At 32.4% G+C, this 14454-nt stretch overlaps 4 protein-coding genes across 4 annotated transcripts in view; 2 read left to right on the plus strand and 2 right to left on the minus strand.

Annotated features, from left to right (window-relative positions):
• LOC110024392 (ubiquitin-conjugating enzyme E2 5A-like) overlaps positions 1-934 on the plus strand; it is a gene marked incomplete in the record, with an annotated part of 3981 nt that extends 3047 nt beyond the window's left edge. The window contains 2 exon segments of the mRNA XM_020724325.1: positions 457-561; positions 642-934. Coding sequence (XP_020579984.1) covers positions 457-561; positions 642-785 — 249 coding nt within the window.
• Positions 935-2209: 1275 nt separating this feature from the next.
• On the plus strand, positions 2210-3495 carry LOC110024387 (ubiquitin-conjugating enzyme E2-17 kDa-like). The gene is made up of 3 exons (XM_020724320.1): positions 2210-2307; positions 3061-3165; positions 3246-3495. The coding sequence occupies exons 1-3, from the start codon at positions 2212-2214 to the stop codon at positions 3387-3389; spliced, it is 345 nt and encodes a 114-aa protein (XP_020579979.1). The 5' UTR covers positions 2210-2211; the 3' UTR covers positions 3390-3495.
• Positions 3496-6317: 2822 nt separating this feature from the next.
• LOC110024390 (redox-regulatory protein FAM213A-like) lies at positions 6318-12289 on the minus strand. Its single transcript, XM_020724322.1, has 2 exons — positions 11973-12289; positions 6318-6383 (listed from the first exon to the last, which is right to left on the minus strand). Exons 1-2 carry the CDS (start codon positions 12237-12239, stop codon positions 6357-6359), a joined length of 294 nt encoding a protein of 97 aa, XP_020579981.1. The 5' UTR covers positions 12240-12289; the 3' UTR covers positions 6318-6356.
• A 234-nt stretch (positions 12290-12523) lies between these two features.
• LOC110024362 lies at positions 12524-13439 on the minus strand. The gene is made up of 2 exons (XM_020724282.1): positions 12830-13439; positions 12524-12650 (listed from the first exon to the last, which is right to left on the minus strand). The coding sequence occupies exons 1-2, from the start codon at positions 13399-13401 to the stop codon at positions 12524-12526; spliced, it is 699 nt and encodes a 232-aa protein (XP_020579941.1). The 5' UTR covers positions 13402-13439.
• Positions 13440-14454: the final 1015 nt, after the last annotated feature.

The following is a 14454-nucleotide window of genomic DNA, read 5'->3' on the forward strand; positions in this document are numbered from 1 at the left end:
GGGTTTGGCGGGGCGGGACAGGGGGGTTTGGAGCCGAACCATCTGGCTCACGAGCCAAAATGACATTCGTGTCAGCTCAAAAATCAGATTGGCCCACCCCGGATTGGATCGAAATTTAGTAGGATCGATCCGGTTAAAAAAATTCAATCCGATTTCAAGCCGGACATGAATTGGCTCAAAAATCAGATCATTCATAACAAGTTTCAAAATTGTCTACATAACAGAGTTTAGAAAATTGTCGTTTTAGTTTCTAAATTCATTTAAAATTAAAGCATTATGTAGATTGATGTAGACTTCTTATAAACTCAGAAATTAAAATGATCACATAAATAGTCTGAGGACTATTTTAATGTCTTACATTTTTAATAAATGTACATTTCAGATGATATTACTATTTATTTATTTGTTTTCAAAACAAAATGTAAGTTTTTGAATGTGGATATATATATATGGCAGATCACCTTCAATACCAAAGTTTTCCATCCAAACATTGATGGCAGAGGCAGGATATGCCTTGACATTCTCGAAGATCAGTGGAGCCCTGCTATTAACATATCAAAGGTATCATATCACAACATCAAGCATCTCAATTTCCTCGCAAGTTTTGTTCGATCCTTTTTATACGTCACAATTTTTTGCAGATTTTACTGTCAATCAGCTCCCTTTTGACGGACCCGAACCCGGACAACCCGCTCGAGCCAGAGATTGCTCATGTGTATAAAACCGACAGAGCGAAATATGATGCAATTGCTCGATCCTGGACTCAGCAATTCGCCAAACCCTGAGAACCATATCATTAGTTATTTTACATAAAAAAAAACTTTTTCTTATTTAAAATTTCGTTCAGTGACTAATGTTTGGACTTGCTCTTCATAGATGTGTCTTTTGGGCTCACTTTGAGACCTATATACAACTATACTTATTGTTGTTTTTTGTAGTGTGATTGACTTTTGGATCGTGTTGTCATATTATGGAGGCAAACTTCTGGTGTTACGTGGGATTTGATACACACATATTTATATCTATGTACATATATATTTATGTATAAATATATACGTATGTATATTTATGTATGCGCTCACACACATTCATATAAATAGAGATAAATGCACGTAGATACCCAGGTGAGTTTTAAAGCTACCGAACTGATGTATTTACGTGTGCCACGATAAAACGACTGAGAATTTGATAAAAATTAAAAGAACGAGTTGAGGCTATATCATGAATTTTGACATTTGAGTGAAAATTTGATATATGAATTAAAGAGTGCCAAAATATTTACAATAATGGAGTGATTATATAACATCATATTCGTATATTTCATCATTAATAAGGACAAAAATCTTCCGACGATTTAGATAGATTTAGTATTTTGATTTGAATTGACTTTTATATTTTTTTTTTTGTCTATAACAAAAATAATAATTACATTTCTCTTCTATTATAATTATGTGCCATATAAAATATAATTTCTAAGAAATATTGATAAAACATATTAAAATTTAATAAATGAAAATAAAAAGGAAAATCATTGCTTGAATGAATATACAATTCATATGAAAACATAAGAATTGAATGGCATGCATGTAAATGTCCTAACAAAAATGAAGAGATATTTACCGAGTCATATCAGATAGTACTTATTATATTTACATATATAACATTAAGACTTTAATATTTTCACTCTAAATTTAAAATTTTAACATCACAACAAAAATATCATAATAGTTAAATTTTTAAAGTGATATATATATTTTTTATATATAGATTTTTAATATTAAGCGTCGTAAATATAAATTTTAAAAATTTACGTGTAAATTTCTAAATTCATATGGTTGTGAGTTATGTTTGTAAATTTCCTTAAAACAGAATTACCCGCCCGCGACTATGCGACAATAAGTTTATTCGGAAGTCGCCACATAGTAGCAAAGGGACTCGAAGCTGCTGTGCATGAGAACCGTGATATAGCAGTGAAGAAGCCCTAGTCGCGAAGCAGGACGAGAGGATAAACTAAAGTTTTTTCTGGTTAGATTTTATTTCATCATTCAAGAAGCCATACTGTCAATATTTTCTTTTTAGCGTTGGGCGAATTTTCGTCGCAGCGTTTTGATTAGGGTTGGATCCTCTTTTAGATTTCACTTTTTCATTTCTTTTGATTACCTGATTTTTTTAGATCCGATATAGATTTTCTTGTGATATACAACGATAGCGATGTTGTTGAAGGTTTCCGGTTCTGTTCTGATGGCTTCGAAGTGGATTCAGAAGGAGTTGAATGACCTGCATAAGGATCCGCCGACATCGTGCAACACTAGTTTGTTTTGCATCGCTTTATTCTTCTGTATTCTTCTTTATCTGTTTCGAGCTGAGCTGTCTCTATTTCTTTCTGCTTGACCGAGTGTATGAACTGATTTGATATTTGTTTCAATCTGAGTTAAAATTTTATTTTGAAGTTTTTTACATAACACTCCAACCATTCTCATTTACATACCTTTCACTCACATTTTTAACATTCAAACAGAGTGCTACTTAATTTTGAAAGTTGAACCACTAATGTATAAATTATTCTTTTCTTCTAGAATCTTCTCCAAAGATGATTGTAAATTAATTTCAAGATAAAATTTGACCACATGATTTATACACAATAAGTTATGGATGAATATCTAGTAAAATTAAGAAAAATAATATTATATATTTGTTTGAGGATAAGATATTGAAATTTGAATTGTCAAAAACTCTTTCAAACTATAAAATGGTCCCCTAATTCTTTACGAGTGAACCTGGTCATTTAGCACTCGTGTTTATAGAAGTGTCAGTTTAGTCCCCGGATTCATTTAATATGGGTTGAAAAAGTTCCTAGTGAGGATTATTTTGGCCCTCCATTCAAATAAGATGGCGTCTGAATCAACACTTCTATAGAGTATGAGACTAAAATGACCCCATTTGAATAATCAGAGGATTATTTTGACATTTTTGTAATAAGTATGTTTCACATATTCTAATTAATTAATTTTTTTTTTTGGACAGCTAATGCGAGTTTTTGATTGTGTATGCATACGCCAGGTCTCATTCCGCACCAAAGTTTTTCATCCAAACATTAATAGCAACGAAAACATACGCCTAGACATTCTCAAGGAGCGGTGGAGTCCTGCTCTCACCATATCAAAGGTATTAATCCTGCAACATCAAGCTCCCCAATTTCTTTGCCAGTTCAGTTTGATCCTTTTATCACGCCCAAAACTTTGCAGGTTTTAATATCGATCTGGTTCCTTTTGACTGACCCGAACCTGGGTGACCCACTCGTGCCAGATATCGCTCATATGTATTCGACCGATAGAGCGAAATATGAAACAATTGTTCGATCTCGGACCCAGAAATATGCCATGGGATGAGAATATGTGTTGCAATGGTGGCATATTTTTAGGCACCAAAACTTCGGTTTAACGTCAAAAGTTGTTCAATGACTACTAAACTTTCAATGAGCGTAATGTTAAGATGATGAAAATTAAAAAAAAAGAAATGGGAAAAAATAAAAAATGGTGGAAGTTGTGGAAAGATTTACTTCGTAATGTTAAGATGATGAAAATTAAAAAAAAAGAAATGGGAAAAAATAAAAAATGGTGGAAGTTGTGGAAAGATTTACTAGGGGTGAGATTGGAATATGATGAAATCCATTGAAAAAAATAGTAGAAGCTACAAATGAGTGGTGGAATGATAAGCACCTATATTTTTCATTTACTTCATATATTATTTTCAATAGTATATGCCAACATCACACTTTTACTCTTAATTATTGTAAGCTAATCTTGGTGTGAAGAAATTTCCTTATAACATAATAATGCCAGAGTTGGAAGAGAAATTAAACATAACGTTTGTTCGTGCAGTAGCAACTGGGGAGGACATTCGGCTGCCAAGCTTGGGTATGCTACCTCTTGAACCACGAGAGGATACAATAAACTTATCAACTGCAGAGGAAATTCAAGAGATTGATTCTAATATTGAGAATGCTCATGAATTTAAAAGTTTGAGTTTAAGTCAAATAAGAGAAAAATATAAAAAAGCAAAGTCGAGAGGTATGCTTCCACATCTATTAGTGAAGTTATATCTGCATCAAATGCTTCAAGAAACTCTATTACAATACTTGATGCGCTGGAGGAGTTAGCGAATATATTTGATATAAGAAATGTTATTGAGTTTTACGACTTTGTTCTAGAGCTCACGAAAGAAAAAAAATGAATGAAAGAAAGATTTCATTCACATTCAAAAGGATGAAAAACTAGGATGACTCAGAAGAAAATACTACAAGAGTTTATCTTAATTCAACATTACAATGATCTATTTGCTTATTACACACTATATAGTTTGATTTCAAATTCACTGACTACTTACATGAATTACATTTATGAAATTATACTACATATAATTTCTTTCATATTGAAGAAGTTTCATTGATTATGACATTTTCGTTAACGTTTGGATGTATGGAGATGATTTATATTTTTATACTTGTACAAGTGCTACTCTATCTGACAAATCTTATAGATTCTAATTTCTTGTAATCCATGTTTTGATGCAAATCCAGAGGAAATTATGGAGGAGGATTTGGAAACCCAGACAAATCAGGAAGGGCAATAAATCCTAATTAAAGTTTCAAATTCAAATTCAAAATTCAAATTTTGAATTTGAATTAAGAAGCTCAATTAAAGACTCCCGTTTTAGAAGTTAATTAGAGTTTTTCTTTTTCATGTTATGTTTTCCTTTATTTGCTTTCGTAAAAGTAATTTTATAGGTTATTATCTTCCCAGTTGGGATGGGAGGTTGTCATATGTTTCTATTATTTAAATGGAGTAAGAAAAAAAAAATGAGGATGGACTATTGCTACTAATTCATGAGTTCTTTTGAATTCCGTTGGTGAGTTTCCAACAGTGCAGAGGGATTCTGTTTTGCCCCTCTCTTGAGTCCAACGAGATATTGAACTTAAGGGAAGACATCATGTTTATATTCTAACTTTATTATTTATTTGTTTTATTGTAATGGACATATTTATACCTTTATCTTCATCAATTTAGTTGCATTTTAATTTTTTCTTATAGATGACTATAATGATTGAAGAAGTGCCGGACAATGAAGCTGATGACTACGATAGGAAAGTATATATATAACACAAACAATATATAACATGAATGCTCATTTATTACTGTGCACAACATATGAATAAGTAAACATATATAACACAAACAACTTCGCTGACAAACCCAAATTTTTTCTTTCGGGCTTTTGAATTGACTTCCTTAGAAGGCAAAGCCACCTCAAACAGGCCTAAAGTCTATGAGCCACAATTCAATGCAATGTCTTTGGTCGCATTGAGTATTTATTTTCCATAACCTTCTGATTCATTCTGCAGGAGAAAGTCACGGCCATAAAAAAATAATAATAATAATAAATTAATTTACATGTTAAAAATCAGTAAAATAACCAAAATAAAATGAATTAGTCCTCAATTCAATATTTTGATATATTAGCAAATTGAGTGATTTCTAAAAATAGATAATCGTTTAGTGTAGATTGGGTTCTAATCATCATCATTAGTTTTACCGAAAGATTTGAAAAAATTCGCTTAGAACAAAGAACTAAAAAATTAAATAATTAAAAGGGATAATTACATAAAGAAACATTGCTATTTACAATATTGAATACTTTAAAGTAAAAATTATAATTTTGACGGAGTAGCCAGTCCTCTACCTGCCGAAGCAACAACCAACTCCCTTCTTGCAACTAGTAGAAGCCCTAAATATGCACTGAGTTTATGACCAAGTAAATGATGGAGCCAACATCTAATATGGAGGTTAGTTATGAATTAGAGACTAAAAATTCTATTCAGTCAACTCCCAAACTGACTAAATTTATTACAAATCATAAACTCAAATATCATAACTTCCTTCAATGGTCTCGTTTTGAATTCCGTTGGTGAGTTTCCAACAGTGCAGATGGATTCTGTTTTGCCCCTTTCTTGAGTCCAACGAGATATTGAACTTAAGGGAAGACATCATGTTTATATTCTAACTTCATTATTTATTTGTTTGATTGTAATGGACATATTTATACCTTTATCTTCATCAATTTAGTTGCATTTTAATTTTTTCTTATAGATGACTATAATGATTGAAGAAGTGCCGGACAATGAAGCTGATGACTACGATAGGAAAGTATATATATAACACAAACAATATATAACATGAATGCTCATTTTTTACATATTCATCTTTTGAATTGACTTCCTTAAAAGGCAAAGCCACGTCAAACGGGCCTAAAGTCTATGAGCCACAATTCAATGCAATGTCTTTGGTCGCATTGAGTATTTATTTTCCATAACCTTCTGATTCATTCTGCAGGAGAAAGTCACGGCCATAAAAAAATAATAATAATAATAAATTAATTTACATGTTAAAAATCAGTAAAATAACCAAAATAAAATGAATTAGTCCTCAATTCAATATTTTGATATATTAGCAAATTGAGTGATTTCTAAAAATAGATAATCGTTTAGTGTAGATTGGGTTCTAATCATCATCATTAGTTTTATCGAAAGATTTGATAAAATTAGCTTAGAACAAAAAATAAAAAAATTAAAAGGGATAATTACATAAAGAAACATTGCTATTTACAATATTGAATATCATAAAGTAGAAATTATAATTTTGACGGAGTAGCCAGTCCTCTACCTGTCGAAGCAACAACCAACTCCCTTCTTGCAACTAGTAGAAGCCCTAAATATGCACTGAGTTTATGACCAAGTAAATGATAGAGTTAACATCTAATATGGAGGTTAGTTATGAATTAGAGACAAAAAATTCTATTCAGTCAACTCCCAAACTCTCTAAAATTATCACAATTTGTAAACTCAATTATGATAACTTCCTTCAATGGTCTCAATTTGTATTTATGTATATTTATGGTAAAGGAAAAGAGGAACATCTTATGGGAGTGGGCATAGTTTTTGAGATTACTTACCCCAACCACTGAATATGAAAAATTTAAGACCATATGGTTATCTCTTGGGTAGTCAACCCATTGACCACTGAAGCAAGAGAAAATTTTTTACCTTACAAAATTGACAAAAAAATTTCGAAGTCGACAAGCGATACATATTTCAATGCTATGAATGCTACATAATTATTTGAGATCAAAATCAAGCATCAAGACCTTTGTCAATGAGAGCTAAGTGTCATCCAATATTTCAATACCTTGACAAATATTGGCTATAATTGGATATGTTTGAGACACATATGTAGGAAATTTTTTATGATAATGTGATATTAAATCCATCATTGAGAAGAAGAGAACTATCAAATTTCTTGTATGACTAACTCAAGAATTTGATGAATTGAGAGGAGGATCATTAGAATAAACTTGCTTTCATCTACCCATGAAGTCTCTGCTAAAAATTAGAAGAGAGAGAGAGAGAAAAAAAAAGTTGATGTTGACTGGAAATGAGAGTTCAACATGTACTGCATGTGCACCCATATTTCTTCCCACGACTCAATGCTCAAGAGAAACCATCTCACATGTGACTATTGCAAGAAGGTTGCACATCTCAAAGTCATTTATTGAAAATTTTAAGGAAAACATGTGACTCAATGCTCAAGAGAAACCATCTCACATGTGACCTCAAAGTCATTTATTGAAAATTTTAAGGAAAGCATGCAGGAAAACATGTTGATTGAAAATCTAGACATGGAAGAAAAGATCAATTAAAAAAGACTATGCTACTACCACATCCAAAGGGTCAGATGAACCATTCATCGAAGAACAACTTGAAATACTTTAAAAAACTCATTGGAGGTAATTGAGAACAACACTGCAAGGTAATATATCATTCTTCCATCTTGCCAGTAATGGGAGATCTAAATCATGGATCATAGATTCACAATCACAAGTCCCTGATCATATGACATGAAATATCAATGCTCCAATCAACTATTAAAAGACTTCTACATTTAAATAGCCCAGCCTTGTAGATGGATCACACTAAAAAATTACTAGAAAAGATGTGGAGCTCTCTCAGGATATTACTCTTTATTTTTTATGTTCCATAGTTTGGCTATAATTTGATTTTAATTAGTAAACTTAATCATGATATAAAATGTATAACTAAATCCATTATAAATTCTTGTGAATTTCAGGTGAGGGTGTTGGGAAGGTCATTACAGTGTTGTAATGCTTTAAGATTTTTTATTTATTCAAAGAAAGTCTCTTTTTATGTACACATATGATCCCAACTCCATAGTAACCTCAAATATTTTAGTTTGTTTATTCTTTGTCTATCAAAAAATAAATCTTGTTATGATATTGTCGTGTAAGTCATTTTAATTTCAATTATATTGTTAAATTATATCATCATTTATTTATCAATACAGGATTTGATAACTCGTCAAATAAACTAGAAATAATTATCTCATGATTTAATACAAACCTTCACACTCTTTTTCCATCATCCACAATGATATTTAGGGATTTTCAAATTGGGGCTAGATGGTTTATCTCATTTATTTACGATCATACTAAAACTACTTAGGTATTCTAATGATGCAGAAATCTGAAATAACTAAAATCTCATAAAACTTCCATGACATGATTCAAACTCATTCCTAATACAAAATTCATATTCTTAAAATTGATAATGGAAAAGAATATTCCAAGTCTATCCTTGGGTTCTATCCTTTGAAATATGGAATCATCCATGTGAGTTTATGTATTAAAACTCTACAATAAAACGGGGTAGCTGGGAGAAAGAACATGCGTATACTTGAGCTATCCCACTCAATTTTGATGTCCCGTCGAGTTCTAAAATATTTTTGAGGGGAAGCAGTTCTTACTGCAATATACCTTATCAATCAAATGCCTAGTTGGTTATTTAACTTTAAAACACCACTTTATGTTTTGATGGTTAGACATCCTCACATAAATTTTTTCTTCGTATTTTTTTTTTCACATCCATTCTCAAAATCACATAAAATTCAACCCTAAATCTATCAAGTGTAATTTCTTTGAGTATAAATCTAACAAATAGAGGTACAAGTGCTACTCTCCTACTACCATAAAATATTGCAACGTCATGGATGTCACATTTTTTCAAAACAATCATAATACCTTACATTTGACATTCAAAAGGAGAGTATAAATGAACATTAATTTTTGAATGCACTTGAGGACACGTACAAAACCTCACAGCTTACTTCTCTTTCACATAACTCTCCTACTCGTCTTCCACTAACTCTCTTATTCTTGTCGAGGATGTCCAACTAACCCAACCTGAAGTCTATAACAGAGAACTTTATGTGTACATATGGAGGAAGAAAAACCTTGAACATACGTACACCAACTTGCAAAGACATAATTGTTCTAACAAAAACTCAAGTCCCCATCCTCATTTGGTGTTAATGACAAGAAAAATTGGACTAGATATCTAATTTTGGAGTATTTAAATTCCGAGAAGCTATCCACACTCTATAGAGCATTTGTATCTAATTTTGATAATATGCAAATTTAAAAATATATTTGTGAGGCCCTTGACAATTTTGAATGGAGAAATGTAGTTGAAGAGGAGATTTGAGTACTAAAATATAGTTGCACATGGATTTTTGCTAAACTCTCTCAGGATAAGAAGTCAGTTGGATGCAAATGAGTTTTTAATATCAAATACAAAGCGAATGGAGGTATTGAGAGATTTAAAGGTAGAATTGTTGTAAAATATTTCACTATAACCGGTAGAATTGTTTGGGAGACCTTCACACCATTTGCCAAACTGAACTCATTTGAGTTCTGCTTTCAGTAAAACTTAATAATGACTGGAGACTACATCAGCTTGACAAAAAAAAAATGTCTTTCTAAATTAAGATCTGTAATAAGAACCGTACACGAGGATACCATCAAGAATTGAAAATAATTCCAACAAACACCTAGCATGTAAATTCAAGAAGTCTATCTATGGGCTTAAGCAATCACCAAAGGAGTGATTTGAAAAAGGTTATAAAGTTATGAGTTTTAATGGATATTCTCAAGGTCAAGCCGATCGTACTATGTTCATCAAAGACATCCAGGGAGGTAAGATTGTAGCACTGATAATATATGCAGATAATATGATCGTTAGTGGTGATGATGAAAGAGAAATTCTCAAGCTTAAAGAGTGATTGCCACTGAATTTGAAATCATGAACTTTAGAACTATAAGATATTTTCTCGGTATGAGGGTAGTAAAGCTCAAGAAAGGCATTATTATATCACAAAGAAAATAAATCTTAGATATACTAACGGAGACATTGATCATTGGATGCAAACCTATTGATATTCTAATGGATCCCAACAAGAAGCTTAAAAAGGGTGAAGAAAGTACATCTGGGGATAAGGGAATATATCAAAGATTGCTAGGAAAACTCATATACCTATCACATACTAGGTCATATATTGCATATTCTGTTTGCATTGTGAGCCAACACATGAATTGCCCGAGTGAAGAACATTTGGAGATGATGTACATGATTCTAATGTTTCTCAAGAAGACTCTTGAGTATGAATTAATTTTTGAGAAAATAAAAAATAGAGGTAATAGCCTACACTGATGCTAATTGGGTTGGGGAACACACTATAAAAGGTTCTCCTCAAGTTACTTCTCCTATTTATGAGAAATTTGGGTAATAGAATGCGCGTTAATCTTAAATATAAATATAAACTTAGCAGAGTAAATGTGGCTAGGAGAATATTTACTTGACATAGGTTCCTCCCCTAATTTAGCTATTTTTCCTATGGTTTCTCATAAAAGCATTAGTTCAAATTCTTTTTGTGTGACAATTCCTTCACGTTTAAATTCGTGGTTAATATAGATTAGTCTCCTTCATCACTAGTGTTCCCTTCTTTGCCAAATATGATTCAGATTTCTTCATCTTAATGTTGATTACATCTGTACCTCACGGGGCCTTATGAACTTGACTACTGCATGAGCCTATACTCTTTAAATCGGATTGTTGCATAGATTTTATTTATTTATTTATTTTTTTTTTTGAATCAGAATATGAGAATTCTGTTTGATTCTAGTACCAATCATTTATTTACATCCGATAATTTTTTTCTTATTAAAATTATCTCCTTTTTATACTGCCAATGATAGTAGATTATATAATCTATAATTATGCAGCTATGTATACGTTGCATTAAATTTTTTATCAGGTAGCTCTTTGAATCAGAATATGAGAATTCTGTTTGATTCTAGCACCAATCATTTATTTAGATCCGATAATTTTTTTCTTTATTAAAATTATCTCCTTTTATACTGCCAATGATAGTAGATTATATAATTGATAATTATGCAGTTATGTATACATTGCATTAAATTTTTTATCAGGTAGCTCGAGTCTAAACCAATAATAATGCGTTTGATCAGTTTAATGTGATATGAGAATGAATTGTTTGAGTAAATAAAGTGCACATAGTAATTGTAATAAGAAAAGAGTAACTTTGTATTTCTCGAAGACCAAATGTTTCACTACCTTCTCTAGCATTTGAGATTGACCCTATATATTTTGTTTGTCATGATCTCCTATAATAAGGTCTGTGAGGTTGTAGAGGGGATGCATTATGGAACTTAATGTCTATAGAGTTTTTGAAATAAATCCGCCGAAAATCCTTTCAAATCTTTTTTGAAAAAAAATATGAAATCAAAATCAGATTTCATGAGTTATAATAAGATTTGATTAGGGGAAATTTGATGGAATTAATCTTCTCAAATCCTAAAAGTCGGAGCTTCGTGTACCTTACAAATTTCAGAAAAATTGTTATGTACGGTGTCCAGAGACACCAGTGACTATCCGACCATTCAAACTGCATAGTGATGTGGTCGGATCATCTCCATTGTTGGGACGCACGGTTCACCGGATGTAATAACTTTCCCAATTTCTAAGAGCATGAATCAGAAAAAAGTACCTTTATCCGAGTACAAATCTCTACCACTTCACCAATAGGCGCCCAATCTCCGAAGTTCCTTTCAATGAACTGATATGCAACACCTCCTCTCCCACTTCTAATTATAAACATCCCCCCCTTGATTCCACCTTCTCCTTTGAAATTTTGATCGAATCCAGTAGCTTTGGCAGCCTTGTAATTAGCTCTTGCATGGGAATTCAGTATAAAACCAGTTAAAAACCCCTCTTTGAGTAGCTTTCCCCCTCCAAGAGCTTTGAAAAACCCCATGGTTTGATCAATCACAATAATCCCACCCCAATAACGAGGCCAAAAGTCTCTCACCTGAAACATAGAAAATAAGAAGTGTCAAAGTGGTCTCCGAATTCATTGTAGATGTCCATTTTAATCCAAGAGCATATTAAAATGCCAGATCAGTCCTCAAACTCTTTTAATGAACGCTAAAATTGACATTTTTTTTATAGATTTTGGGATTAAAATGATCCCGTGTAAATAGTCAGGGGACTATTTCGACTCTTCGCTCCATAAAAATATTGTCACGAAGAAATCCATAGTTAAAAACCATAGATTAGTGTAGCAGAAATCACCTCGGACTCTATCTTTTCGTGTAGAACAGCAACAAGTTTAAACCCCAATGCATCAAATATTGCTTTCCTTGAGTACAACTGATGTGCTTCAGCTCTGCACATAATGCACCTAAAAACATAAACATCTAAGAATTCACTACCAGGAAGAACTTAACATACCATGTTTCAAATGATAAAAAACATAAACACAATAAAAATAAACAATAGAAAACATAAAACAAAAGTGATCCCAAACAGCCTCTTAGCTGCAAATAACTAAGGCTTAGTTCGTACCCGGGGCGCCGAATGCACAACAGAATCGTCGCCTTTTCGCTCCATAAATCTGAAGCTTTCATAGGTGGAGCTTTGGTTTCCAGCAGTCGTTGAACCCCAACTTTATACTCTGGAGTGAGCTTCTGCACTGCAATATTTCCTAATGTAGAATGTGAAGCAACATCTTCCACAATATGTGGTGGCTGCATACAACCGAATAGTCGCGGTTCGACGGGTTTAGAAGCCACAATGCCCTTAAATACATGACCTTCATTGAGCTTCAAATCCAAAACAGCTTTAGCTGTGGATGGATCATAGTTAGGATTCAACTTCAGATGAGACTGGAGCCTGTGTAAGCTCCCTTTATTTGAATCATTTTCGCTCCCATCGCAGGTCTGATCATTCGTGTTTTTTTCGCTTGCAGGACGAAAATATGAACTCACCATCGGTATTCCGCAACTGTTTTCTCTGTTGATGAAGCGAGAAACGTGGCCTCTCTTCATGCCGAATTGCGAGGAGAGCGAAATGGTTGTGGTGCTTAGAAGCTCGGATAGTGTCATCTTAGAGGCTTCCATTTTATCAGCATATTGCATCAAGGATCTGTCATGTAAGTATGTTCTAAGCTCCAATGCATCCTATGAAATTCATATTTTGAAGTATGGTTAGTTCTAAAGTGCTTTAAATTTAAGCATGAAAATGATATATTTCAATTTTAAAAAGTGATAATAGTGCTATTTTTGATATGATATTGAAGATTTGAATGTTATGTGCGTAAATATAGAAGTTTTTGTACGTAATATGTAAATGAATTAGAATTGTGTGCTATGTATGTAAGTGCCCCAATTTTAAATGAGGGTCATTTACATACATAATACCGATTTCTAACGTATTTACATATGTAACACGAACTTTGTCTTTTATATTTACACCATCCGAATCTTTCCTATCACATAACATCATTACAACTTTTAAAAATTTTAATACAGCTGTTCATGCATAGGTAAGTGGTATGTATGTAAAACTTAAAGTTTAGGTGTTAGATTTATAAAGAGATAGGAATTTAGGGGTATGTTTGTAATTCTTCCTTTATATAATTATAATAAATACATGGGTGTCAAAGCAACAAAAATGCAAATTTGGAATCCAAAAAAAGAAAAAAGTCTTTCCCCCCTCCATAGCTCATAATTGTTTTAGCGCCATATTTACATACATACCACAGAAATTTTATGTATTTACATATCGAACACCTAAACATTCATATTTACATACATACAATTCGAACCTTTAACTTCGCATCAAAAATGCCCCGTCACTATCTTTTTAAAAGTCTTAAAAGTGAAGTACACCTTTTCATGCACTGGCTTAAAATACCAAGGTTTTTGTTAAGTAAACCTTTGGGTGTTAGATATGTAAATACACAAGAATTGTGTGCTTTGTACGTAAATGCCCCCTTTTTTTTTCCGGGAGTTGGAGATAACCCAACTTGAAAAAGATGATGAGATGATGTTGGAATGTCATGGAGGCTCCTAAAAGCATTTTTGGATTGATCTTCTTTTGTAGGTGGGGAGATGACATGTCCTAAAGCTAATGACCAATCTCATTGACATGGAAAGATCATGAAGATCCATAAAGTTGGTTTGGATCAT

Source organism: Phalaenopsis equestris, unplaced genomic scaffold (assembly GCF_001263595.1).
Source record: "Phalaenopsis equestris unplaced genomic scaffold, ASM126359v1 Scaffold000255, whole genome shotgun sequence".
NCBI classification, from domain to species: Eukaryota; Viridiplantae; Streptophyta; class Magnoliopsida; order Asparagales; family Orchidaceae; genus Phalaenopsis; species Phalaenopsis equestris.